Source organism: Arachis hypogaea, chromosome 14 (genome assembly GCF_003086295.3).
Source record: "Arachis hypogaea cultivar Tifrunner chromosome 14, arahy.Tifrunner.gnm2.J5K5, whole genome shotgun sequence".
NCBI classification, from domain to species: Eukaryota; Viridiplantae; Streptophyta; class Magnoliopsida; order Fabales; family Fabaceae; genus Arachis; species Arachis hypogaea.
The window spans coordinates 142,449,442-142,476,998 of NC_092049.1; the positions used below are offsets into that span (position 1 = coordinate 142,449,442).

Sequence of the window (27,557 nt, forward strand, 5' to 3'; positions counted from 1 at the left end):
TTTAATTGTAATTAACTTTTTTATGACTTTATTATGTGTTTATAATTTCAATGTGTTTATCTGACCACTGACAACTCCCATTTTGCACCAGCACCTTGCTTGACTTTGCAATAGCTTTACCACTTTCTACCGAAACAACATTAACAAATAGCTTCCCATCCCTTGGGTACCTACAAACAAGAAAATCAGCATTTGTTATTATTAACAGAACCATCTATTTCCTTTATTTCCCCGCACACTGAATTACTATTGAAAACAATTCTAAAATCAACATACAACTTTTTTAGCAGCAAAATTTGGATAAAAAGAGTATAATTTTGGTGATTTAGACATTTCCCCCCTTGATTACAACTACTTTAGAACTTAAAGATAAATCATCTTTGCTTACTTTTAACATGTCACTTGTAGTCATTCAATATTATGGAATGTGGCCTTCTGATATTTAAACCATTTGACATGGACTAGATAATAAGACTTTTTTAAAAAAAAAAAAACTAATTAATTTACGTATTGTCATTCAAGAGAAAACAAAATACAATGAAGACCATAGAAAAACTAGAAATTGATATAATACTTGTCTAAGGTTTATATATGAGTAGTTTGTTGACAAATCTCAAGTTGAATGAATGATGAATGATCACGTTTTCTTTTTCTTGGTTATGTAATGTGTATCTTTCTTTTCTTTAGCTTATTAGGTGCAGACTAAGCAAAAATTTTCACCTAACAGCAATCTTAAGACATCATAAAAATAAATAAATAAATAAATAAATAAAACATTGTGCTTATTTTGCTTCTTTACGTTAACCAAAGAAAGGCTAAACATTCCTCATCATGTAATATGAAAAAAAATTGACAGCCGGATTTCTTCTATGAAAATGTCCTCAATAATATAATCAAGGAGTTTAAAAAGAATTACTAGATCACAATCATATGTTCATCAATTCATTTATGCTCTGATACATTATTTACATCAATATATAATGTGATAAAATGGATCAAAAAATTCATCACCTAAACACATCATCTCCATAATTGCATTGATGGGAAAAGATTCATCTACCCTCAACTACAGATTTAGACCAAGTAAGAGACATTGAAGAAGTATTAGACTGGCGAATATCTTCAAATGTTGGGTGTGTTGAATAGCTAAAATAATTAGAATACTCAGAAAAAATATCCCCAGATTTCAACTTTAGAAGCAAACAAGTATCCGCATTCTCATTCTCTGATTCTTCTCCTCCCTCATTGTTCCCTTCTAAAATACTCACAACTTGTCTCATGTTTGGTCTTGATTTTGGTTCAGGGTATGCACACAACAATCCCAACTGAAGAACCTTCTCAACTTGTTGCAGATTGAAGTCTCCTTTAGCACTTAACCTCTCATCAAGTGCATTCATTAGTTCCCCTTTAACCATTAGTCCCCACACAAGCTCCACAAGAGGTGGCTTACCTTCTTCCATAGGCCTCCTTCCACACGACCTCTAAAATCAAGATTCCAAACATGTACACATCCGTGCGAGTCGAGGCTTGTCCAGTCTTGATCACTTCTGGAGCCATGTAACCAACTGTTCCAACCAACTTTGTTGTGCTAGCAACTTGGCCATGGCTATGCATTCTTGCTAATCCAAAATCTCCAAGCTTTCCATTCATATCCTTATCAAGTAACACATTGCTGGCTTTGATGTCCCTATGCAGAACTTGTTCTTCCCAACCTTCATGCAAATACAACACAGCAAAGGCCACACCTTTGATATTTCTTATTCTCTCTTCACAGTTCAGCATCATGCTCTCATCACAAAACACTCTCTTATCCAAACTCCCATTATCCATGTATTCATAAACTAACAAGAAATTTTCCATGTCTTTCTTGCACCATCCTCTCAGAGCAACCAAGTTTCTCTGCTTCAATCTTCCAAGGCTTGAAATTTCTGCTAGGAACTCTCTCACGCCGTCATTCTCTTGTGATATTCGCTTCACTGCCACCTCTGCGCCGCCTCTTAGAACACCCTTGCATTTGATAAAACATTCAAGTCTCAAGGATTCTATATTATAGCTAAACAGAACAACTTCACTTTAGTTCACCTTAATTAATTATCATCCATTTCCAAAATACTAAGCTTCTTCACATAATAAATTTCCTCTTCTTTGATAAAATTCAACAAATAAAGCACTAGTTTTCGCTGTTTCTAAATTACAATAGTAGGATCTAAGATTCTGAGGCTTGCATTGCAAATTCCGCACCAAACGCATAATCAGTTCATCACCGCGAATCAACAATTGCGAAAATACAAAGCGTATTAACCTAACGTGAAAAAAAAAAAAAAAAAACAGAACTCTACTTCACACACTATTGCATTAGCATACGTAAATGGAAGAATAAGGGAAAAATAAAAATTAAATTAAATTACCTGAAGAGCCTTAAAATGAGAGAATCAGAACTCAAATCTTGTATCAGCTGCAGATTTCGAAGAAGCCTTGTTCTTACTCAACCGAAATATCCTCTCGTCTATCTTCTGAATCACACTCACGTTCGTAATTGGTAACTGGTAAGGTTTCGTGTGATTAATCGTAATGAATGGAATACAATACTACTTACCATTCCACATTTCCTGGTGACTGCTTGTGCTTCGGTTCAAGGGTGTCGGAAGAGTACCCGTATGGATTGTGCGTTACAGCCACACCAGGATTCACCTGTGTTGATTTGCTTGAAATAGGTCTATGTATGTTCCTATGGCTCCAGAGAAACATCTTTCACCAGAGTCTCTTACTTCCAGAAGGAAGAACTTGGCTTGAGGAATGCCTTCTCAACATAAATCTATCAGCACTGCAGTGAGTCATCACAGACCTGGGGCTTTCAAGATTAGCAGCCACTTTACCTGCTGTAAGTTCCTGTAAATTCTCCAAAGATTGCGACTTTGAATCTGGGAATTGATGAATTGTATTACCGAGAACATCCCTTCTTTCCAGGTTTGAGCATGATCGAGTGAGTTTGGGAGAATCTCAAGAGGCTGCAAATTATTTCACCATTTCACCGTTAGGCTTGAATTTGGACTTGGGCAGGATAAGGGGTTAGTGTTAGAATTTTTTTTAATAGGGATTTAATTGTATTTTTAAATTATTAGAGATTTAAATATTTGTAAAATAAAAAATTAAGGATATATTTGTCTTTTTATAAAAAATTCAAATATAATTCAGTTTATATTGTGTAAATTGATCGAATAAACCGAATCTAATAATTATAATACGGATAATTAGGTTTATTATTTTTCTCTAATAAACCGATTTTATTTTGAATTATTAAAAAATAGCTTATTAACCGGTTTAATAAAAATGTCCAATCATATTATGCCACGTATGAATGTCTTTAAAAAAAGACATTTTTTGTGTCTTTATGTAAGTGGCCTCCTTAAAAGAAACATGGAGGTATAACATTTTTCATAAATTTAATTGGTGTAATTGCTCAACTTAGATATGGCAACGGTAATGAATATACCTGCAATCCACGGAGTTGAAGGTGAAGTTTTAGCTGTCATTCCAGTTGAATAAGGAGATGGAGCTGTTCCATTTCCTCGAAAAGGCACAAGAAAATCATTGCCCATAGCATTAAACTTGACCTTAGGTGAGAAATTTGGAACATTTCCCGTTAGGTTGTTGTGAGAGACATCCACAACCTCAAGTTCATGCAAAGTTGTCAAACTCTCAGGTATTGAACCCGTCAAATCATTCCCATCGAGATATAACCGCTGCAAATTAGTCAAATTCCCGAATGCAGGGGAGATAGTCCCCCTGAAATTCTGCTTAGTGAAGTTCACGGTTTTGATCTTACTTCCATCATCGCATGTAATGAAATTCCAACCTTTACATGGATCGTTCCCTTGCCATGAACGCGCAAATGAAAGGAAAGAACAGCAAAAGTAGTGTAGTGAAACTCAATGGAGGAGTAGTTCTTCTGAATTTGGTGGTGGACTTGAAGTAAGCCATGCTTTCACAAATCAACAATGTCTTTTCTGTTGTTTCCCTTAGCCTGTGTGACTAGCTTATAAGTGCCACAAAGTCATGGGAATTGAGAGAGGATCATTTTAAAAGTTATTTAGGTCAGTTTGGGTAACCAACTTAATTAAGCTCTTTTTGATAAAATAATTTAAACAATAAATGACTCTGTTAAAAGTAATTTATAAATAAGTTATTTTGTATTTGTATTTTTAACTCTAAAAATGCTTATTTTATAGAAATGTGATGAAAAGTAGAAGTATTATGAGAGAAGTCATTTTTTTTAACTTCTCTATAAGCTCTTAAATAACTTTTTAGAAAGTTGTAATTTGATTTTGAAAATTGCACCAAACATTAATACTACTACTTTTCATAAGTCAAAAATTAAAAAAAGTTAATTCTAGAGTTTCCTAAATAGACTCTTAGTATTTTGTAAGTTCATTTTATACTAAATTACTAATGTCACAATAATATGCTATTGATTTTTTTGTATAAATTTCCTTTTATATTTCAGTGCATAAAAATTAAATTTTATAATTGTACAATTTTTAAGAGTAAAAAATAATTAGTTGCTTTTTGAAAAACACAACAATATACCAAAACTCATACATCCCGTGCTTTAGACAGTAAATAGAACCTCTCAATTGTTAAAAAAAATTGAAAGTATAAAGTGTAATTTTTAATATTTTATTATCCTCTCTCTTATATTTATTTTTTATTCCACTTATAAAATTAATAATAAGAAATTACATTTTACTTCCTCAATTGTTAAAAAAAATTGAGAGGATCCATCCTCTTTTAGACACAAAAATAGAAAAGGAAATACATGACATGTTTTTGTGGCTCAATATGTAATAGTGACTCACAACGTGTTGGACGAATTAGGTAACTAATTATATGCAGAGTAAAACTTTACAATTCACTGCAATTTATGTAGAAGAAATTTTACGTGATTAATACTTCTTTTTATTTAATATTACATTTAAAGTAATACTCATTTTTTTAAACTAAAACTATCGATCTTCTAACATTATTCATTTATATATTCATTAATTACATAGTTTCTTTTTTTTTTGTTTGTGTCATTAATTACATAGTTTCATTATTCTCTAAAACCAGCTCAATAATACTATGATTTAGAGATGAAAAAAGTAATAGAAAATTTATATACAGTTGTCTTGGTATAAAATTAATAGATAAAAACTTATAAATAATTTAAAAAAAATATAAGTAGATAATGAAAATATTAAACGATGTGAACAATAGATATATCGGATATTTATTTTACTAGGTGTACGAATGATTATTTTAATATTAAGATTTAAATAGTTAATTTAAAAGTGTAGTGTATTTTTATTTAATTGGTGATTGTTCATGTTGTTCAAGATGGTCATTGTTTATCTAATATTCTCCATAATTTAATACATATTTGATTCAATTATTATTTAATAATTTTTAATTATTAATTTATTTAAAAACAACTGTGTAAGTTTCCATCGAAAAATGATGTAGAATATTATTTTTGTTGTGCCTTACTGCCTTTACAAAGACGCTTTCAATTATTAATTAGGCCATATGTTGACCCGTGCATGTCCCGTCTAAGATTCATTCAATAATACGTGTTTGTTAGCAACTCTCTTTTTTTTTTTTTTTTTTGATTAACGGTATGTTTGTTAGAGACTTTGAATTATCTGAAAAATTAGAAATTTTTTAAATAAAAAATCTTATTCAGTTATTCTAGTTTACTAATGAATACTATATATATTTTTTAAAAGGGTAAATATACTAAAAAAAATTAAATTCTTTAACGTATTCAATATACAAAAGAATTGAAAGTTAAGTTATTCTCATCATCTCTTAAAAAAAAATTTCAACAAGAAGTTTCATTTATTTTATTCTCTTAATAAGTATTTTTAGAAAATTCATTAACAAAAATATTGTATCATGACTTTGTATCTGGCTACGGTCTTCTTCAATTGACCCCGGGTCAACAAGAGATAATAAATTAGTTAGAATGTTCATTAGATTCCTTCAGTTCAGTAATTAATATCACACATCATTATCATAGTTCTTGTTTCTTGGTGGGTAACTGTACTATTTGCCCCTGATCAATTATCATCAGATAGCTAGAACCAAGAGAAAAGAAAATCTTGATAATATAGAATATAATCACTATGTCAGCCCCACCATTTGCATTATTTGAACTGGGCGAAATAATACATACACAAGTCCACAATTATTAAAAAAAAAAAAAAAAACTCAAAGTGCTATTAGTGGTATAAACAGCTTGGTAAGCGTTTAAAGTATATAAAATTAAAGTTTCATGAGCCTCACGGAATTAAGTCTCAAAATAATTTTTGAAGTTATATTCAAATATTAAAGTAATTTTTGAAGTTAATAATTATTTAAATTTATCTTCGAAGTTATACTCTAATATTCATAGTAGTCCCTGAAACTTTTTTTATTTATCGAAACTTTAAAACAACGTCATTTAAAAAAAAAGAAAAAAAAGATACGTAAAAAAACGTCGTCGTTTTATATTTAAAAAAAAAAATCTCTTTCTTCTTCTTCTTCAACTTTGTTCTTCTTCTTCTTCAACAAATCACAAAAATAAAAACTAATACAAAATATCACAAAAAAAAAATCAACATTAATTAGAAAAGATCAATCAACTTAAATAGCAAGCATCAATCAACCTAAACAGCAACAAGTACAAAAAATAGTAACAATAAAAAAAAAGTAATAATTACATAATAAAAAACAACTAAAATTAACCATTGTTATATTAAAATAGGACCAGCAACATCAATCACCCAGCATATTCAAGAACAATGATTGAATAACTAAAAAATTAAAAAAAATCACCATGGCTAAGAGAGAGAACCGTGTCAGAAGAGAGAAGAGGGAGACCGAGTAGAGATGGAGGCTGACGAGCGGCATGGCAACAAGGCGAAGGCTGGCGAGCGGTGCAACGATGACAGAGAAGGTTAAGGCTTTGTGCCTCTGCCTCTACTGTATTTGAGTGTGAGAGACCAAGTTGGAATGGGAGATGAGCGATGCGGCACTGAAACGGAGGCCAGCGAGAGATGGCAGCAGCAAAGGTTGAGGAGAGCTCTTGTGAGTGTGAGTTAATGGTTGGGGAAGGGGAGGACATCAGATTAGAAAAGAGAAGGAAAAGGGGAAGAACTTCAGGTTGGAGAAGCAGAGAAGGAAGGGGAAGGAGAAGGACATCAGGTTAGGGAAGTAAAAGGGGAAGAAGAAGGATTGGGAGAGGGAAAGGGGATAGGTTGGGGATGGAAAAGGAGAAGGGGAAGGTTTGGGGAGGGAAAGGGGTTGGAGATAGGGATGGGAATAGGGATGGGGAAGAGGAAGGGAACAAATTGGGAATGTGGGGGCGGAGGGGGAGTGAGTTCTATGCTAAGCTTCTTCTATCTTTTTTATTTTTTATTTTTCGAATCGAGGGATTTACCTTATGCTTTTTTCTTCTTTTTTTTTTTTTTGTTCAAAACGACATTATTTCAAATTTTAAGGTTCTGATAAACGAAAAATGCTTCAAGGACTACTATGAATTTCGGAGTATAATTTTGAAGATAAAATTGAATAATTATTAATTTTAGAGATTATTTTGAGACTCGAGTGCAACATCAAAAACTACTTTAAAACTTAACTCACCAGTCAAGTGATGTTGGAAGGACATGTAAAAGTATTCACGTCATAATAGAGACAAAAGAAGACATGATGGCATGAATAAAGCTAAAAAATATATATCTGAAACACAAGTCATCGTATGAGATACACAAGTATTTATTAAGTATTAGTATTGAATAAATTCATATCGTGAACTTGAAATCTCTTTCAAGTATAGCAAATGCGCTGAACATTAACATGGAAACTGTAAATGCAAGCTAATGCTTAATTAGCTCGGTTAATTAGATTATTAATAACTTCTATTATATATAATCCATTAGCAAATAATCATAGCCAAATAATCATCGTCGGGCAATTTCAAACAGGTAAGGAGCATAGCTTCGGTCAGCCCGGATTACAGCCATCAGCCCCCTCGACCACGACTGTATGGATCTTGCTCATATTGCCGGGTTCTGACACTTTATATGGCACACACTTTCCACTCGGTTATTAGTGCGCAACTCTCCTTTCTCGAGATTACGGTCTATGATGACGGCATCCATGAGTCCTCCTGCACTACCAGTACCTCCACCATATGTGCTTTAGTACTAGCCACTGTCTGCTGTTCATCCCATGACCCCATCCTACCACACACCCTCCAGCAAAGCCACGACCCAGTAGACCACAACGACAGGCACGACCCCCTCCTTGTGGCACCAGACATCGGCTGCATATGCCAGGTGACCACCATAGATGATGGTTCTTATTGTCGTTGTTATTTTGTTTTGTCGATGTGTATTTACTTTTATGTGATGTACGTGATGACACTATCTATGTTATGTTATTGTATTCAGCGATTTATTTATCTTTATATTTATATTTATATTTAGCTGATTGTTTATATTTATATTCATATTTCAATTGTCATTATATTTATATATTTGATGAAGAAACTACAAAGGTGAACCAATTTAAACCTAAACAATTACATATTTGATAAAGATACTACAAACGTGAACCAATCTAAATGCATGATCTAAGCATCGTCCATCGGATTATTAGGACAACTTCTTTTGGTATGGCCAATCTGCCTACAAAGGCCACACTTCTTCTCTTGGTGCTCTACCTCGTCCATCTCATTACGAAACCTGGTAGAAATAGGTCTCCTAGAAGCCTTCCAGTGCATGGCAAGGTTAGGATGGAGTTGCACCCCATATATACCACTCTGGCCAGAATTTCTCATCTGGGATCGACGGAAACTCCTTCTCATACACCCTATATACCCCCTCTTGTCTGTACATCGGATGGACGTATGAACCCCATTTCACACTGGCAGCAACACGGCCAGCAAGCGCATGACAACATAGGAAGTGGAGTGACTGGAAAATCCCACAGTTAACATGCTAGCAGTTAATCGAACTCAAAACGAGCCTTGTGACCAACCATCAAAAGACTCTAACTCCTCAACCAGGAACACTGAAGCCCGTCTGTCACAATAGGTTATGCACATCTTCAAAATTTCGTCTCTGTTCTTTTCAATAGCAGTTATAAACCACTGTGAAAACTGATTACCTGCCAATAATTGTGCATGTCCCTCCTGTCCCTTCCTGATGAACAATTGCTTCAGTCTCTCGTACGTGCAACGCACGATCGCTGAAATTGGTAAATACCGTATACTTTTAAGTACTGCATTTATGCACTCGAAGAGGTTTGCTGTTATATAACCAAATCGGCAGCTGCTGTCGCAGTGTTGTAGCCAGATCTCCTTGTTAAACCAACCGGCCCAGTCAGCCATCTCCCGAGACAATGTCCTCGGTCCATCCATGTACCAATCGTACCCGGCCTTACTTGGACTGTAGGCAACATTAATCAAATACCTCTTTCCTTCGGCAGATTTGAAATGAGACATGAATTTTACCGTCATGTGCCGTACACAGTAAGCATGAAATGCTCTAGGAGGATGCCAACCATTAATGTCTTTTACAGTGCAGCTTTTATCGCTTAAGATCTGTCAGAAATAATCAAAAGGCCTTCCTGTGGCATGGCATGTCGCCTCATATTGGTAAGGAAGAAAGACCATGACTCCGACGTCTCGGACTTAACAAATGCAAAGGCAACGGGAAGGATGTTTCTGTTCTCGTCCTGTGCTATCGATGGATACGAATGGATTACAGTTCTTGAAAGCTTCCACACAAGTAAGGAAGGCCCAAAATACCTTGTCAAACATACTGCATTCATGCACCAAAAGGTGACCATCATAGTACGGTACAACACTGATCTCACATACTATTCCAGGACAACAACTCTGCAGTGCTTACAGTAACCTCGACACCTTGTTGTATGGCTCCTTCCAATCACCGTATATATGCACAATTGCCTTTTGCTTTGCCATTCACACCTTCTTGTATGAGGATTTGAAGTAATAGCTTTGCCTAACTGCACCCTGTAGGGTAGATATCCTCACGGACGGGTTGGATTATATCAATGGGAGGATGACACGGCAGATGAGACTACTGTCCAACTGCCGGTGGTCCTGAGACATGGTGGGTGCTAAACACGTGTGCGCACCTGTCACCCTTCGGACCTTCCTAAAGAAGTAAAACAACCATGTTTCACATGTACATCAACCATAAAAGTAATAACTGAGAATATAGATCACGGTTAAACTTACCAATATCCGAGATTTTGTCGGAGAGCAACTCGGAGACTCCAAAGACATCCTACTTCGTGTTGTCGGTAACACACATGGTACTTTAATCGATTTGACTCCAGAACTTGGTACTTTACACTTCTGCGAATGCTGTAAGTCTTCACCCACTGTAGTATTGTATCTCTGCTTTTGAATCTGTGGCCCACCCTGAACTCCAGACCACCGTCTAAGTTGTAATCGTCTTCACCCATATTGGAAAATATATTTTTCTATGATAGTGACTGGGTACCAACGACAACGCTGGAATTGGGTGTGGGGCAGGTAGAAGATACCGACATGATGGATCCACCGAAGTCTCCATCACAAACTCTTCCTCGTCATCATCTTCTAACAAATCGCTCTCGTTGCTATCCGCAACATACTGCTCGTCATATTCACCGTCAACATCCATGTCATCCAACGGACTAGCAACATGGATCGGTGGTGGTGCAAGACATGGATCATCTTGCACAAAGTCCGACTACCCAGATCTACCGCCACCAATATCACCAACCTCTACAGAAAGCTTCATCACTTGTTCGGCCATGATTCTTCCATGGATGTCAAATATCAGCCGCATATGTTCGTCGCCTTGCAAGCAAAACAGACGAAATCGAAAAACTCAATTTTAGATCAGTGCTAGCAGCTTATACCCTACCCGTCCGATCTCTTTTCTCCCACTACCAGCAACGTTACTCAATATCAGACTCTTTAGCTTCGACAACGAGGCAACTCACTATGTATGCAACAAAACAGAATTCTCACACTCAAGAATGACCTCATTATCACCATTTCTCATAAGGCAACTGGAATACACACGTACAATCAAATATCCAATACTACTAGACATTATGGCTAATTTGCGAAAGAAAAAAGGTTTAGAAGAAGTAGTAAATTTGTTGTGAAGAATACAAAGGGTTGCACATTCTTTTATAGCTGTTGAAAATTTGTCATAACGTATTTCGTTTACACTGTAAACGTCATAATATTTCACGTATTTCGTTTATAGTGTAAACGAAATAATTATCTACGTATTTTGTTTACACTGTAAATGAAACAAACACATCTCAGCATATCAGTTTTATTTCATTTATAGTGTAAACAAAATACGTAGATAATTATTTTTGTTTACACGGTAAAAGAAATAAGTCATACGATACAATTTTGTAAAAAGATTGCAAAATGTTTATTTTCGTAAATAAAATATTTATTTAATTTGTTTTAAAAAAATCCTCGATCATATGTATGTTTTTCTTTATTTTTCTTCTTTTTTGGAATCGATGGACCATACGTACATACTAAGAATAAGAAAAACTATCCATTTTCTTTAATTTTTGGACAAATGAATAGAATAGGCCCAAGTTAAAAATGCAAAATCATTCTGATATTGAACCTCACATGAAGGAGAAAAGACCAAACTATGAGTCCACAACCCACAAAATTGGCTACATTAATGAGAATTGAGGTACTTCCATATTATGTGATAGGATTAATACATTTCTTGTTTTAAACTTTTTATCTCCAACAAGAAGTGGAATTAAATTCCAAAGTGGTCCCTGAGATTCATGGGTTGCATCGATTTTGTTCCCTAACTTACCAATTACACTGTTTATGTCCCGGACTTTATTAAAAATGCACCACAGTCATCCCTCTCCACATCTCCGACTAATTTATCTGCCGCTGTCAGTGAGATCGTTATGGTGAGAATTGAAACTGTTTGACTCATTGTGGTCCCTCTATCTATTTTTAACCTTAATTTCTAGCATGACATCGTCATCACTCTTCATCTTCTTCTCTTTGCTCAGGAACGTTCTTCTCCTGCCTCTTTGTTGTTACTCTTTGAAATTAAAACTAAAATCATGATTGGATGTGCGAGCCAGGGTCAAGGAAGCTCTACATGATCAACGACGAGAATTCAAAGTCAGAGCAGACCGTCACGAGTGCCAGAGCATTGTGGGTGCGGCTGCCGCCCTGTGCTTCGGTGATCCGAAACAAATACCAACCCAGATAAGCCCTTCTTTGGTTGTCCCAATTACAATGTGAGTTTCTCTTAAGAAAATTTTCTAAGTGGTTTTATGTTCTTCACTCCTAACCATACTTTATACACAAAGTAGGGGGAAAGTGTGAATTTTTGGTCTGGACTGGTGATGTAGAAGAAGAAGAGGAACATAAAGAAAGACTGGATGCTACTACAAATGACAATGAACAAGTGAAGGTCAATTTAGCTTGGAGGATTGAAAAATTGGAAACGGAAGTGAGGACCCAAAAATGTATAGTCCAATTCTTAGGCATACTGATTTTTTTCACTGTAGTTGTTATGTTAGTTATGACTTTAAAGTTCTGACAATGTTGTATGTAATATGTTAATGGATGAATGAAAGTAAGTTAGAGTTGCTTTTTTTTAAGTAATGTGCCCTGTTTTGAGGAGTAGTTACTGTAAAGGAAAATTATTAAAAATCATCTAATTTCATAATAGCAGAATGCATAATGCATAATTACTTAAACTGATAAACATGATTGAGTAGCAAACATTAAAGGAACAAAAGAAGTGCAATACAAAAGATCCAACAAGAAATGAATAACTATGCTATTTCAAGATTACTACCATTTCTCCAAAACAATAAAAACACATCAGACATGTATATAATATTAAAAGCAAAGGAAAAGGATAATAACCTTTTTCATATCAGAAATAAAGCACCATTCGTGAGTCTTGTAGTCTCCAAGATCATGAAGCATCTCTGAGAACCATTTCCAAGTGTCTATATTTTTTATTTCAACTATAGCCCAAGCAATCACATAAATGTGATAATTGGCATCTTGCGCCATAGCAGACAATATCTAACCTCCAAATTGGGTCTTCAGAAATGTCCCATCAAGGCCAATCAAGGGACGACCACCTGCCTTGAACCCCATCTTGCAACTAGTCAAACAGATGTATATCTTATCAAATGTAACCTCTCCATTTGGTTGAGGATTGACACAAATCTACACTATAGATCCAAGATTGGTCTTTAGTAAAGTTTCAGCATAGTCCCTAAGCATTGCATACTATGCCTTCTCATCCCCATATACCACATTCCTTGCATCTGCCAAGGCCTTTGCAATGGAATTTCTATTCAGCATAAGATCACACTTTATCCTGAAGTACATAGCAGTTTCGCATTGCTTGAAATTAGGGTATATCTTAAACTTTTTGACTAATTTACTAGCCAGCCAAGCCTTATTTGTTGCTCTATTGGTGTTCTCCCTCGCACATGTATAATTGTCATTGAAAGTTTTGATTTACCAACATGAGTTGTCATAGTCCCTTTAGGCATAGACAACCCGAGCACGCTCTTTCACCTTGCAAACAGTCATGCATCTAATATTATCATTTTTCTTGAATTTAATCCTCCTGCCCTCTTGAATAGTATACTCTCTTACAGCCTCTCTAAAGTCATACTTGGTGTTAAACTTTATTACTACTTGGAGCTATAGCTCACCGAATCTTGCACCATTTCTAAAGATTGGGAATTCATCTGAGTCCTCATCAAATTGTAGCTCATCCTCAAAATTAGGAGGAGTCTTTATTTCTTCTGAGTGCCAAGAATTAGCACCATCAGATTCTGCACTTGGGTCAAGTTCTTCATACACATTATCAATTCCTAGAGTTTCCACAAACCCCAAATCCACCTTTCCATCTGACATATCCTCAACCAAAGCATCATCCGGTTGCATTATTTTCTCTTTTCTCTTAGCCACAGCAGATGCACTTTTCTTGCTATTTCTAAGCTTCTTATTTCTTGGTTTGGAAATATTTGCATTGTCTTCACTACTAGAGTCATCTTCTTGCATTAGCTTAAATGAACTATCCTCTGAACTATCATCATCACCATAGTCATTATTCACAGTTAAATCAACATGAAGAACTTCCTTCCCTTATTAGCAGACTTTCCATATGTTCTAACAGCTTGAGATCTTGTAATTCTCCTAGATAAGAACTGAAGTTTCGACTTCAAATTTGATTTGCTTTTGCCTTCTATGGAGCTACTCTTGGTAGTCTCTTTCAGTTTGGACTTCAGATTTGGTTTGGGCTTTTGAATGGGCTTTTGGATAAGTTTTGGTTTGTAGATGGATGCAGGGTTTGGCTTTGACTTGGACTTGGACTTCAGGTTAGATTTGGGCTTAAGAATGGGTTTGACATAAGTCTTAGTAAGATTTGGATTAGGGGTTGTGTTAGCATCAATAGGATTTCGAATAGGGTCAGGGATGATTTCAGGAGGGTTTGGAATAGAATTGGGGATAGGGCTTGGGTTTGCTTTAGTATCAGTATGGCTTGGGTTGGGGAATGAAACAGGTTCTGGATTCGATTTTGTAGTTGGATTGAAGGTGTTAGCATCAGCTTTGGGACCTCACTTGTGTTCTTCTTGCTCACCAAGTCCCCCTCACAAGGATATTCTTTTTCATCATCATCAAGTCATATCACAACTTCCTTTCCTATTAGCAACTCTGGTGTGGACACCCTATGCTCAAAGTACACATCAATAACTCCATCATTCCTCTGTGCATGAAAGCACATCTTCCTTAACTCATCATCACTTGTAAGAGCCCTCAATCCACTATCTAAGCTCCTCCCCGGAGGCATCCACCAGCACTAAATTATGTTGTCATACCCAAACTTCTTGTAATAGTTTCTTATAAAAAAACACATCTAATGTAAAAAATTCATTTATTGCCCACAAAAACCCTAGCAAAGAATGAAAAACTTTAAACTTTCATCAACCTATATCAAATTTTCACTAAACAGAGATAATGACGCATAACTTTAACTTGAAAAGCATTATTTTTTTTTCCAATTCAGACCTACCTTCATGTGTTCGCAATGAACTCTTTCTCCTTCTGTCAGCGACAATGATCGCACACAACTATCACGGTGTCAGCGAACTCTACAAAGCCGAATATTTTCACCCTTCAAGCCCTAGACAGTAGCTAGGACTGAGGATTTTATAGCGCGGAGTATTGGTGTTCAGAAGAAGAAGAGGAAGATGAAGTGATTACAAATGCGTTATTTGGGTTTTGACTACTCTCAACATTTCTCAAACGATGTCGTACCATCAAGTTTTCTTTTTAGTACTAAAATTGACATGCCAACGTCGCACTCAGTGTGGCATCTCAGCGCCATGTCACTGTCGGCGGTAGGCAAATTGGCCAGAAATATAGAGAGAGACGACTGTGATGTATTTTTAACAAAGTCGGAGACATAAACAATGTAATTAATAAATTAAGGAATAAATTTCTACAATATGTGAATCTCATAAACTATTTTAAAATTTAACTCACAAAAAAATAATTGACGCCATATGCATTATGCAAAATTACTTAGCTAGGTTAACCATTTATAAACGTATCAATTATTGAGAATGTTAAAAATATTGTCACAAGATATTTTTTGTCCGATGATAATCACTGTCTGTCACAGAGTTCACGATAATATTTCTCAAATTAGCAACCTGGAGAGATATTTTACAATTTGCATGCATTATTATATATGATATATCGCACGATAATAATAGATCTTGATCGGCTCCAGTTAGAATACAAGAAAAATTAGTTACCTAAATTCTCCAAAGTAAACCATAGAGTCATGCATGCACTATTATAATTAATTTTCACGATTGATTTTAACGTACACCAAATATAATTATTGTTTTTTTTTTTCGGGTTAGTTGACGGGAAATATAATTATTATTAAGCCATACATTATTGACCCGTTCATGCCCCGTCTAAAAATTCAACCATACGTGTTTGTTAGCGAGTCTCTCTTCCTTTTTTTTTTTTTTGGTTTTACGGTATGTTTGTTTAGAGATTTAGAATTACCTAAAAAATTCTGAATTTTTTAAATAAAAAACTTATTCAATTTACTATTGAATACTGTATATTTGTAAAAAAGGTAAATACACTAACAAATTTAAACTCTTTGACGTATTCAATATATAAAAAAATTTGAAAGTTAACCTATTCTCATCTCTTTTAAGAAAAATTTGTTTTCAACAAGAAATTTCATTTATTTTATTTTCTTAATAAATACTTTTAGGAAATTCATCAACAAGAGATATTACGTTCATTGGATTCCTTCAGTAGTTCACTTATTAATATCACATCACTATCAATGATGTCGGTGCTTTTGTTTCTTGGTGGGTTAGTGTGCTGTTAGTCCCTGGTCAATTATCATCAGATAGCTAGAACCTAGAGGAAAAAGAATCTTACTAAATATGGAATGGGAAAGTATGAGGAGCCAATGGAATATTTATACAATGTGTACAATGGAAGTTTAGAGAGTATTAGAGATATAATCATTAGTGTTACCTTTTCTCATTAGCTGAATCTTTTGGGATGAGTGGTATAATGCATGGTATTAGAGCGCTAGATTCAAAAGGTCAAGAGTTCGAGTTTTGGTGAATCCCAAAATTAGTTTAAACTTTTGGGAAGATGTTTATTATTGCTAGTACTCGGATGGTTATTCTAGATAGTATGAGAGATGTTCATTATTTTGTAACTCAATCCATAAGTGTTTAAAGTATGGCGAAAACTCGAGATCCAGTAATGAAATTGATAATTAAAAATTATTAAATCTTAACTATTACTGCAAGTGTCATAATGCATGAATCTAGCTTTAATCACTCAGATAGAATCATCATAATATATATCTATCATCAATAATAATTAATATATGTATATATCAAAAATATTTGCTAATAAAAAAATAATTAATAAATATTAAATCAAACAACTTCAGACTATTTTTTTAGTTTTCTGTATATATATATATATATATATATGGTTATATGAGATATAACATTAAATATGCTAATGCTAAGCTGTACTCAAGTACAAGAAGAGTATGGAATATTTTACAATCATAATGACGAGACATTTATAAATGATTTCATACGAGACTTTCTTCTGTGATTAAAATTGTCTCATGTTTACTCGTCGAAAAATACATCACAAGTTTTGGAGGAAACGACATTGACCCAAATTCTCCGTGTAATTTTCCACAATTTTACTCACTGATGACTTGTGCAATAAATTTGGTTGAATATACCATAAACTTTTAATATAATTTTTTTTATCATATCATTTTATTTTATTTTCTGAAATATTTGAGTGTTTATCAAAATATTACCTCAGTTAAGATCTTTATATATCCAATAAAAAAAATACATTTCACTTCGATGCGATTTTTTATGGTTGAAGTTCTTTTTTTACTCAAATATCTCAAGAATTAACATACCATAATTATATACATCAGATTTATCTTCTATAATGTGTCAATTTCTGATTAATTGATATTTTAATTAATCTAATTAGTAACTATACTAATAAATTGAGTTGTTTAAATTTTACCAAAATTAATATTTTAACCATAATAAAAATAATTTGTAATTAACTTATTGTTTAAATGACTCATTATATAATTTTTTTAGAATATTAAGAACTAAACCCTTCTTACCCAAATCTTCTTCTTCGTCGAACGAAACAAAGAAAAACAACTCTTATATGTTCTTGCCTTTATTGATTTATGTTCATAACGCCTTTTTTCTTTCATGGCTTTCACTTTATGTTAACATCATTGTTAGATCTGAATCCTTCATCGTCGCCAAAATTAGATAATAATAAAGCCAAAATTAGAGTCTACACCTTGTTATTACGAGATCATCAAACTAAAAGAAGATGTACTTTTAAATATGATATCGCACCCAATAATATAAATATAATAACATTTTTTTATATATATGAATGATGAATTATTTCTTTTGCTTAAGAAGGATCATTCCTTTTTTTTTTATTTGGCCATTTTTTCTGATCAAATCAAACTTCCAGAAACTCTTCAAACTGTACCTAATTACTCTTTATACTGGTTCAGGTTTCCTATGCTTTGTCCTAACTATAGGGCCTAATTAATTGCTAATTAGAATTAATATTGTTTAAGTTAGTAAACCTGAATAATTCTTCAATAACTTCTTCCATTGTAATTATTCCGACAACTTCCTTAGTAAAGAATATTTGGGAAGGGAATTTGTTTATTAATATTTTAAAAATTATACAATGATTTCTTCTAAAAATAATAAGTTAAATATAAATTATTTTTATTATGGTTAAAATATTAATTTTAGTTAAATTTAAATAATTTAAATTATTAATATAATTAGTAATTAGATTAAAATATCAACCAATTGAAATTAACATATTATAGAAAATAAGATACATATTATTTTAAAAAAGACACGCACACACATTATTTATTAAGTACTTGATTCTGAACAAATTCAAATATTAGCGTGAACTAAAAATTTCTGCGATTGGATTATTATTAATAAACTTCTGTTGTATGTATAATTTATTTGTAATAATTTAAAAATATATAACATTATTTTTATATTTTAACAACTTGGATACTTGACTATTTTACTGGGGCAAATCGATCAAATGTACTACAATAAATAATGTATCATTTACTTTAAGTATCTTTTAAGAGGTAGCTAGGTATATATGTTTTCTTGATCTAAATTTTGTATATAACATTTCTTATCTTAATACAATCCTTCTGATCTTTCTTGTTTGCTTGATAATAGCAAAGTTTAATCAACAAAGAACTTTGATTTAATAGGACAGAGGCATGTAGCTGTTTTTAATTAATTGCTTGTTCAATAGGATATGATTTCATATGTGCGATATTTAGACACTTCAGAAGCAACAACTAATAATGTTTTATCTCATGATGCATGGATCTAGTTTTAATCACTCAGAATCACCATAATATAAATCATCAACATATATATTTTAGGTCTATATGAGAATAACATTAAAAAATGTTTAGCTGCATTCAAATACAAAAAGTATAAGATATTTTACAATCATATTAACATGAGACATTCTTATTGATCTCGTGTGAAACTACTCTCCTCTGTAGTTATTGAAATTGTCTCAAGTTTACTACCGGAAGATATATCTAAAGTTTTTAACAGAGACCTTTCAGGAGAATACATCACAGGCTTTGGAGGAAATGGCACAGACTCAAGTTCTCCATGTAACATTTCTACAACTTTATTCATTGATGGCCTATGTGATGGATTTGGTTGAATACACCACAAACTTACTAATATAATCTTCTTTATCATATCATTATCTTCATCTGAGATATCGGAATGTCTACCAAAAATATTACCTTGGTCAAGATCCTCATATATCCAGTCAGGAAAATACATTTCACTGCGATGTGATTCTTTATTGTTGAAGTTGTTTCTTTTTCCGAACATCTCAAGAATCAACATACCATAACTATATACATCAGATTTATCAGAAATTCTACCATATGCTCGACTAAAGATTTCTGGTGCAATGTAACCTGGAGTTCCTCTTGTGCCTAAAATAGATACATTACTCTCTTTCTTTTGACAGATTCGAGCTAGTCCAAAATCTGAGATTTTTAGACAGAAATGTTCATCTAGAAGAATATTTTCAGGTTTTATATCAAGATGCAAAATTTTTGTTGTGCATCCTTGATGCAAGTATTCTAACCCTTGAGCAATACCAATTGCAATGTTATGCAAAATACTCCAATCCAAACTACAAAAAGCCTTAGAAGATTCTGCTTTGTAGATGTATCTATCTAGAGAACCATTAGACATGAATTCATAAATAAGTGCTCTTTTGCCTTGATCATAACAAAATCCTAAGAGTGAGACAATATTCACATGAGATGTCCTACTAATACTAGCAACTTCATTTATGAATTCTTCTCCATTTCCCTTAGACTCAGTTAATATCTTCACTGCAACTTGACGACCATTAGTTAAACGTGCTTTGTATACGGTGCCATATCCACCTTGTCCTAGTTTATCACGAAATAAATTTGTCATTCTTTTCACTTCGGAATAACTAAATCGCTTTGGTGCCAAAAATTCATAACCTTTTATAAAATCCTCAATGTGGTGATCATTGTATGTTGTCTTGAAGATAATCCCATAGATTAAATTAAGACACCTCTTGCGGTTGTAAATAACCAGAACAAGGATCATAATAACTCCAGCACTAGCTATCGATATAACTGTATACATATGCAAAAAATGGAGAACAATTACATACACTAACTTGGATCTTTAGAAGAATAGCCACAATAAGTATGAATAACTTGAAGGAAGGAAGGAAGGAATTATTATTATTATTATTATTATTATTATTATTATTATTATTAAGTAGAAGGAAGTAGTATAGACATAAAAATAAACGACAAGCTAAGTCTTGTTTTATCTCTTTCTTTTTTGGATAAATCTAAAAAATACTAACAATTAGCCAATATCAATCCATATAAATTTCGGATTTATTATTTTAAATTTTTGAAATATTCAAGTACTTTTATGTTTATTATCTCGGTAACTAACGAGACCATCTTTCTTTATTGTTTACTAAATAAAATTTTGAAGATGGACAGAATACTAACATGAAATTTGAGAACAAAATACCACAATATCAAGTTAGGATAGAAACTTAAGTGATTGTACTTGAGTTCTCACATCAAGTCAATTTCATGTAAAGTTAATAATTAAAAATCGTTAAATAATTTAATTGATTTGACTAAATTTTCATTTAATGAATCTCAATTAGTTGACTGTAATTGAGTTCTCACATCAAGTTAGACACATGACAATAATACCAAAGTTAAAAACCATAGAAAAACGCAACTAGTAACCGTTAAATATAATTTTATTTGCAAATTTCTAAAAGATAATTTGTAGTATTGATTTTTTATTAAATTAAAAAACTAAAAACAATAATTTGAAACTAAAGCTTTTCTCAAAAGATTCTTATATGGTACATGTGAAGGTCGGTGGAAGTACCTGTAATCAAAGCAGTTGGGATTGGCCTTGGTGTATGGTCGGAACCATTAGAAGGAAGCACAAGAAAATCATTGCCTGTGGCAATAAAGTTGACCTTTGGTGAGAATTTGGGAATATTTCCAGCAAGGTGATTGTTAGAGACATTCACAACCTCAAGTTCATGCAATGTTGTCAATCCTTCAGGTATTTCACCCGTCAAATTATTCCCATCCAAATACAATTCCCGCAAATTAGTTAAATTGGCAAATACAGGTGAGATTGTGCCCGTCAATTTTAGATTTGATAAATTGACCATTCTAATCTTATTTTTGTCATCACATGTAATGAAACTCCAGTTTTTACAGGCATTATTTCCTCTCCATGAACGTGCCAACAGAATTGGATACTTGAATTTCGCAGCAATTTCAAGCAAAATGGTCACTTTGTGATCACAAGGTCCTGGATCTTTGTGACAGAAACCATTTGTGGTGTTAACACCTAGATTCGACGTTTCAAAAAGACTGAAGGTAATAATATTTGGTAGAGGACCTTGCAAAAAGTTATAGTCCAAATAAAAATCTTCTAACTTTGGAAGAACGATGAGAGAATCTGGGACCACACCTGTTAATTGATTGTGGGCAAGTTGTAAATCTTGTAAAGCAGTGCAACGAGACATGTCAGGAATAGGTCCTGTAAACGAGTTCCCCTGAAGCCACACTTGAGATAAGTCGAGCATGTTTGAGAGGACATCAATTGGACCTGACAACCCCTCATCCTTCTGGTTGTTGAGATGCAAGGTGGCAATCTTGGACCTTCCAAAAGACTCCGGCAAGACACCAGTGAGGCTGTTGTTGGAGAGAACAACAGTCTCCAAACTTGTCAAGGAGTCAAATATTTCTGGTAGAGGGCCCATGACATTTGTAGCAACAAGATTGAGCTCTTCCAGTCCTGTGGACTGAGTCAAGTTTGGGAAGGTCCATGGTGCGAGGTTGGTGTTGTTTCCCAACTTCAGCTGCCTCAAATAGGGTAGACCCTGAAAGCAACCTTGGGGGATGGAGGTAAGGTGGTTGTTGGATAGAGAAACAGTAATCAAGTTGGGGAAGAAATGAGACAAGTTCGGTAGGGATCCCATAAGATTCGTAGCCTCGAGTAAGAGGTAGGAGAGTTGCAATGAGGAACGAGTCAAGTAGAGGGGGAAGGTCCATGGTAGGAGGTTGGTATTGTTGGCCAAAGAGAGGCCACGGAAACTGGTTAGATTGTGGAAGCAACCCTCAGGGATGGAGGAGAGGTTGTTGTTAGAGAGATCAAGATATCGCAGAGTTGGGAAGGAATGGGATATGTTTGGTAAGGAGGCCATGAGATTCGTAGAAGAGAGGTAGAGGGAACGGAGTTGGGAGGAGTGAGCAGTCAAATCGGTAGGAAAGTTCCATGGTGGGAGGTTGATATTGTTTCTCAATCTCAAGATCTGCAAACTAGTAAGACCATGGAAGCAACCATGAGGAATGGAGGTGAAGTTGTTGTAGCCGAGGTATACGTATTGGAGGAAGGAGAGGTTGGCGAGAGAGGGAACAGGACCACTCAGATTATTCTGGGAGAGATCGAGTTCTGTGAGTTGGGAGAGGGAGTCGTTGAGGCCTGCAGGAACTGTTCCCGTCAGCGACTTTGAACTGAGATCGATCTCTTCAATCCTTCCACTTTGATAGTCGCAATACACCCCAGTCCACTGGCAAACTGGCTTCTTGTTGGACCAGCCAGGGGGTTTGAGTGCATTCATAAGCTTCAACATGTATGCACCTTCACCATCGTTGGACTCAACACAACCCAAGCAAAGCAGAAGCATGCACAAACTAATAATGTCATTTTTGGATCTTGATTTCAGGTATGCCATCTATGGCTTCAATAATAATCCACAACACACACGCCTATAAAATGATCAACAAAGAACAAACAATTGTTTTAACTTTCACTACCTCGATGCTCAATCATACACATCCACCACCAAAACATATAATAATGAATGAAACAACTCCAAACTTCAACTAATACAAATTCTATTTGCCAACAAAAAAAAATTTTGATTTAACTTATACTAGAACGAGACTCCCGCGAGACGGTAAATTAATGATAGTATATAATAAATATTAAAAATTGTTATGTTTTGTAGAATTAAATTAAATGTGTAAACAAAAGTTAAATTTAAAAGATATTTTAGTTAAAATAATTTGTAGTATAAAAGATTTGAATATTAGAGTTGTATGTACAAAGTGATATTTTTATTTGGTGGTTTGATTTTTGCATTTATTTTAGTTGATGAACTTAGTCTTCTTATGTAGCGCTCGTCCTCCTTTTTTTTTATTGGTTGTTATTAGAGTTGTTACTTTCTTCTTTCTGTGTAAGTTCTTGTGAAGACATGTTCTTTATGAATTATTGAATTATATGCATTTTTTATTGTGTTGTTTGTTCCATCTTTGCAAGTATGTTCTTTTTCTGAAGATGTGTCTTGAATTTGTATAATTTTCTTTCTCCTTAATCTCTTGATGGGTATGTGATCTTCGTCCGACGATATTAGTGTTGGCGAAATTGGTTCCTATAATCAATGAATAATTTAAATTAAAAATAAAAATAATGTCTAAAATAAGTGATTTTTTTTTGTATTACCTGTTTTATTTGTTGTAATGGGTGTTGAAATTTAGTGTTTTTGGTTGGAACAAATGTCTTGGTAACAAATGGGTGTTGAAATTTAGTGTTTTTGGTTGGAACAAATATCTTGGTAACAGTGTATTGTTGAGAACTTTCTTTAAGATTAAAATCATTTACATTAACTTCAAATATAAGTGAGGTTGCACAAATTTTTCCATGTCATTACTTTTTTGGAGTGCCATAGATTTGAAGCAGTTGTACCCAACAATTTTTTTGCTTCGCATCAAATAGTACAAAAGTTGTTGTACTACTTTGATCTGAAACCTTTAATTGAATTTTGAACCTAAAATAAGTATTGGGTTAGTAACTAATAATATGATAGATGGGATTATGAAAAGTATATAGAGTTACCTTATTGTTGGATATTGTGCGGTGTTTGATTACATGTGCTACAAATGTAGTTATCTCCTTTTTCATATGCTTTTTTCGTACACTTTTCATATTCAACATAATTATCTCCATTGAGTAAGTTTGAGATGTTGTGTAGTTCGAAATAAATTTTTTGTGCTAAATTTGATGTAATTTGAAGGAATAGTGATAAGAGATTTATATAAGTAGTTAAAATAGTATGGAATTTAAATATTTGTAACGTAAAATTTATTATGATTAATAATATTATTATGACATTTGTAATATGGATGTTTATTACATTGAATGAGTTATTTATAAAAATTAATAAAATAATTATTGGAGTTATAAATTTCTTGTATTTATAACGGTAAGATATAATAAATATAGGAATATAAATTTAATATCTTTGTAAGTTACAAATTTAGTTAGACACTATTAATTTCTAATTATTGTCATTGATAATTATTGTATTATTTTTTGTACTTTTTTTTTGCTGATTTAAAAATAATAGATAATTTGACAAAAATTGAGTAGTTAATTCTAAAATTTTATCAAATAAGTTTAAAAAATAATATAAATAAACTTATGTTTCTACTTTTATATATTAAAAATAGATACTAATACTATTATTATCAATAGCATTGTTAAATCTCATTCATTTTGCACTCATTCACATTATCATCTTTATATTTAATATCTATACACTACTTCATTTTGTCATAATACCATTTTTCTTTTGCTAAATAGCTTGCAAGAGAAGAACTTTTCTCTGTCAGTAAGTAATTCTTTATTTAAACATTATATAAAACTTAATCATAACTAATTTTTTATTTATAATATTATTTAAATATTATCTAAAAAATTATAAATGTTTTTTATGTAAATGTATTTAAGTAACAATAATAATGAATTTTTCTTAAAGCAAATTTGTTTCTGGGGTCCACCTGAATCATTTTCGAATGCCAAAATTCTAAGTCTTTGAGGCCACATTGTTCGCCACAATTGACCTGTATTTTATTTTATTTCTCCTACTAAAGTCACCTCAAAAGTATGCATTATTAGGGGTGTACGCAGATTGGATCGAAAATAACCGAAAATTTAATTCGATCCGCATAATTTCTATCGAATCGGATATCATATATGCATTTTTTAGTGTCAAATCTGATTCGCAAATGTTAGGATCGGATATATCCCACATAATTGAACATTTTCTTTTTAATCATATTTCTATATAAAAAATTTACTAAAAATATTTCTTTCACACTTTTAAACTTATTTATTTCTAAAATATTTTTAATCAAACTTTTCCTAAATAATAAAAATAAAATAATACAATATATAAATAATAATTACTAACTAAAACATACAAACAAATAAATATAATACCAAACATATATATATTTATTTTATTTTTTAATTATTATTGTGCGGATCTGCGGATCGGATACACAGATATAAAGCAGATATCCACGATCCGATTCTTAAAGGGTGCGGATCGGATCCTATCCGATCCAATCAATATGCGGATCGGATACGGATATTTAACGCGGATCGAATACGGATATGATCGGATCCATGAACACCCATATGCATTATCATTTTGAGGCCACATTGTATTTATCATGTTTGTTTTTTTTTAATTGAAAAATGTTTTTTTCCTATGAAAGTTACGTTTGTGGTGGAACATAAGAGAAATAAATGTGCAGCACAAAAATACATACGTTATCGCTATAAGTATAAAAGATGGAGGGAAACTTGTTTGTGCAGGGAAATAGTCAATTGCATGTGTTGTGTATCTTCCATTGATGGTAAAGCTAAGGAGAAACCAGTTATATTGATGGTGAACAGATAAAAAAAAAAAAGCTTAGGTGCAAAATGTTCGGATCGCTGATGCTGGTTGCTCTTTTCATTGTCTTAGCTTACTTTTATAACATCAATGTCCAAACAATAAAGAGCATGAATAAGATAAATAAGAAATTGATGTGAATTCATAGAGTAATAAGTCAATATAACTCTCTGCATTGCTGAAATTTGAAATGAATTTATTATATGACTAATTCTATAGCGTCTACAATTTTTTGTCGATTTAAAATTTATTAATTTTATATTTTTAAACTAAATACTAACTATTTAATTTTGTAAAATAATAAGATATTTAAGCAAGATTGAAGGCAGTGACAGACTCAAAATTTATGTTAGAGGGCAAAAATAATATACATTACTATAAAAAAATATATTAATCCAAATTTTAAAAATAAAAGTGTACATTAATTATTTGAATACAAAATAAAAATAAAAATTACATATAATAAAATAAAACGAAAGATTTTTTTTAAATATTTTTTATTATTATTTCTATAAATAAAAAATATATATTCTAAATTAGTAAATTGATCAATTAACTTTAGAAATTTATATGCAACATAATTATATAATAAAATAGAACGAAAGATAAACAAATAAATAATAAGAATCACTAAATTGAGAATAAAATAAAATATATAAATTTATGAAGAGAATGAAAAATTTGATTAATACTTAAACTATAATTGTTTTTATTAAAATTTGTAAATGAAAATATCAAAAAAATAAACAATGAAATAAAAAAATACATAGAGTCACAGAGAGTTATATAAAAAAAATAGAGAATTTAAAATTTATCTTTTAATGAAGAAAAGATAACCACTAAAAAAGGAATGAAAAAAGAAGGTTGAAACTAAGAAAATAATTTAAGAGAATAAAAGAATGATGACGGTTGGAATTTAAAAATAAAAAAAGATTAAATTTAATTAGGTTAATTAATAGTTAAAATAATAAAAAAATAAAGTGAGTTTAAAATTTTAAATAATTAGACTAAGTTTATTTGTAATTGAGTCATTTAAAATTTAAATAGAAGCATATTATAAATTATATATGTATATTTTAAAAAAAAAATTAAAATAAGAGTGGGGACAAATGCCCCCTCATTATACTACTTAGTTCCGTCCCTGATTGAAGGGATAATACAAGACACGAAAAATGCGTGGCCTAATGGACTCAATGAAATTTCAAAGAAAAGGATAATAATCAAGACTTGAACGTGTTGTAGAGTTTATTTTGACTTATATATAGAGTATAGATAAAACATAATAAATAGGTGTATATAGGAATTTAAATATTCAACCTAGTTTGGTACTTTTTTTCTTAACAAATATCAATATCATTAAAAATTATTTCTTCATAACAAAAAAAGTAGTCATCATCATGAAAAAATTGAAGGATAGAAAAAACTATTTTTGAGGAAAAGTATAAGATGTGTTTGGAAAAAAACTATTTTTGTAATTGATTTTGTTTGATTT

The 27,557-nt window shown here is 32.4% G+C and overlaps 1 protein-coding gene and 1 long non-coding RNA gene across 4 annotated transcripts; both read right to left on the reverse strand.

Annotated features, from left to right (window-relative positions):
- On the reverse strand, nt 1-2,732 carry LOC112798230 (uncharacterized). The gene is made up of 3 exons (XR_003199953.3): nt 2,597-2,732; nt 2,409-2,513; nt 1-170 (listed from the first exon to the last, which is right to left on the reverse strand). It is a non-coding gene; the product is annotated as an uncharacterized lncRNA (long non-coding RNA).
- A 16,374-nt stretch (nt 2,733-19,106) lies between these two features.
- LOC112798231 (uncharacterized) lies at nt 19,107-26,787 on the reverse strand. 3 transcript variants are annotated; one of them, XM_025841463.3, is made up of 3 exons: nt 21,790-26,787; nt 21,190-21,264; nt 19,107-20,399 (listed from the first exon to the last, which is right to left on the reverse strand). In XM_025841463.3, the coding sequence occupies exons 1-3, from the start codon at nt 23,054-23,056 to the stop codon at nt 19,228-19,230; spliced, it is 2,514 nt and encodes an 837-aa protein (XP_025697248.1). In that variant the 5' UTR covers nt 23,057-26,787; the 3' UTR covers nt 19,107-19,227. The 3 variants fall into 3 exon arrangements, with proteins under 3 accessions (XP_025697248.1, XP_025697247.1, XP_025697245.1); XM_025841462.3 differs by having other exon boundaries at nt 21,190-21,633; nt 21,790-23,056; XM_025841460.3 differs by having other exon boundaries at nt 21,190-23,056.
- Nucleotides 26,788-27,557: the final 770 nt, after the last annotated feature.

What these genes read in the sequence shown, in the direction of transcription:
- LOC112798231 (XM_025841460.3), bottom strand. Translation starts at nt 23,056, where the DNA reads ATGGCATACCTGAAATCAAGATCCAAAAATGACATTATTAGTTTGTGC. An exon ending in CCCAACTGCTTTGATTACAG is followed by an intron (nt 20,400 to 21,189) that starts GTACTTCCACCG and finishes ATATGTATACAG; the next exon opens with TTATATCGATAGCTAGTGCT.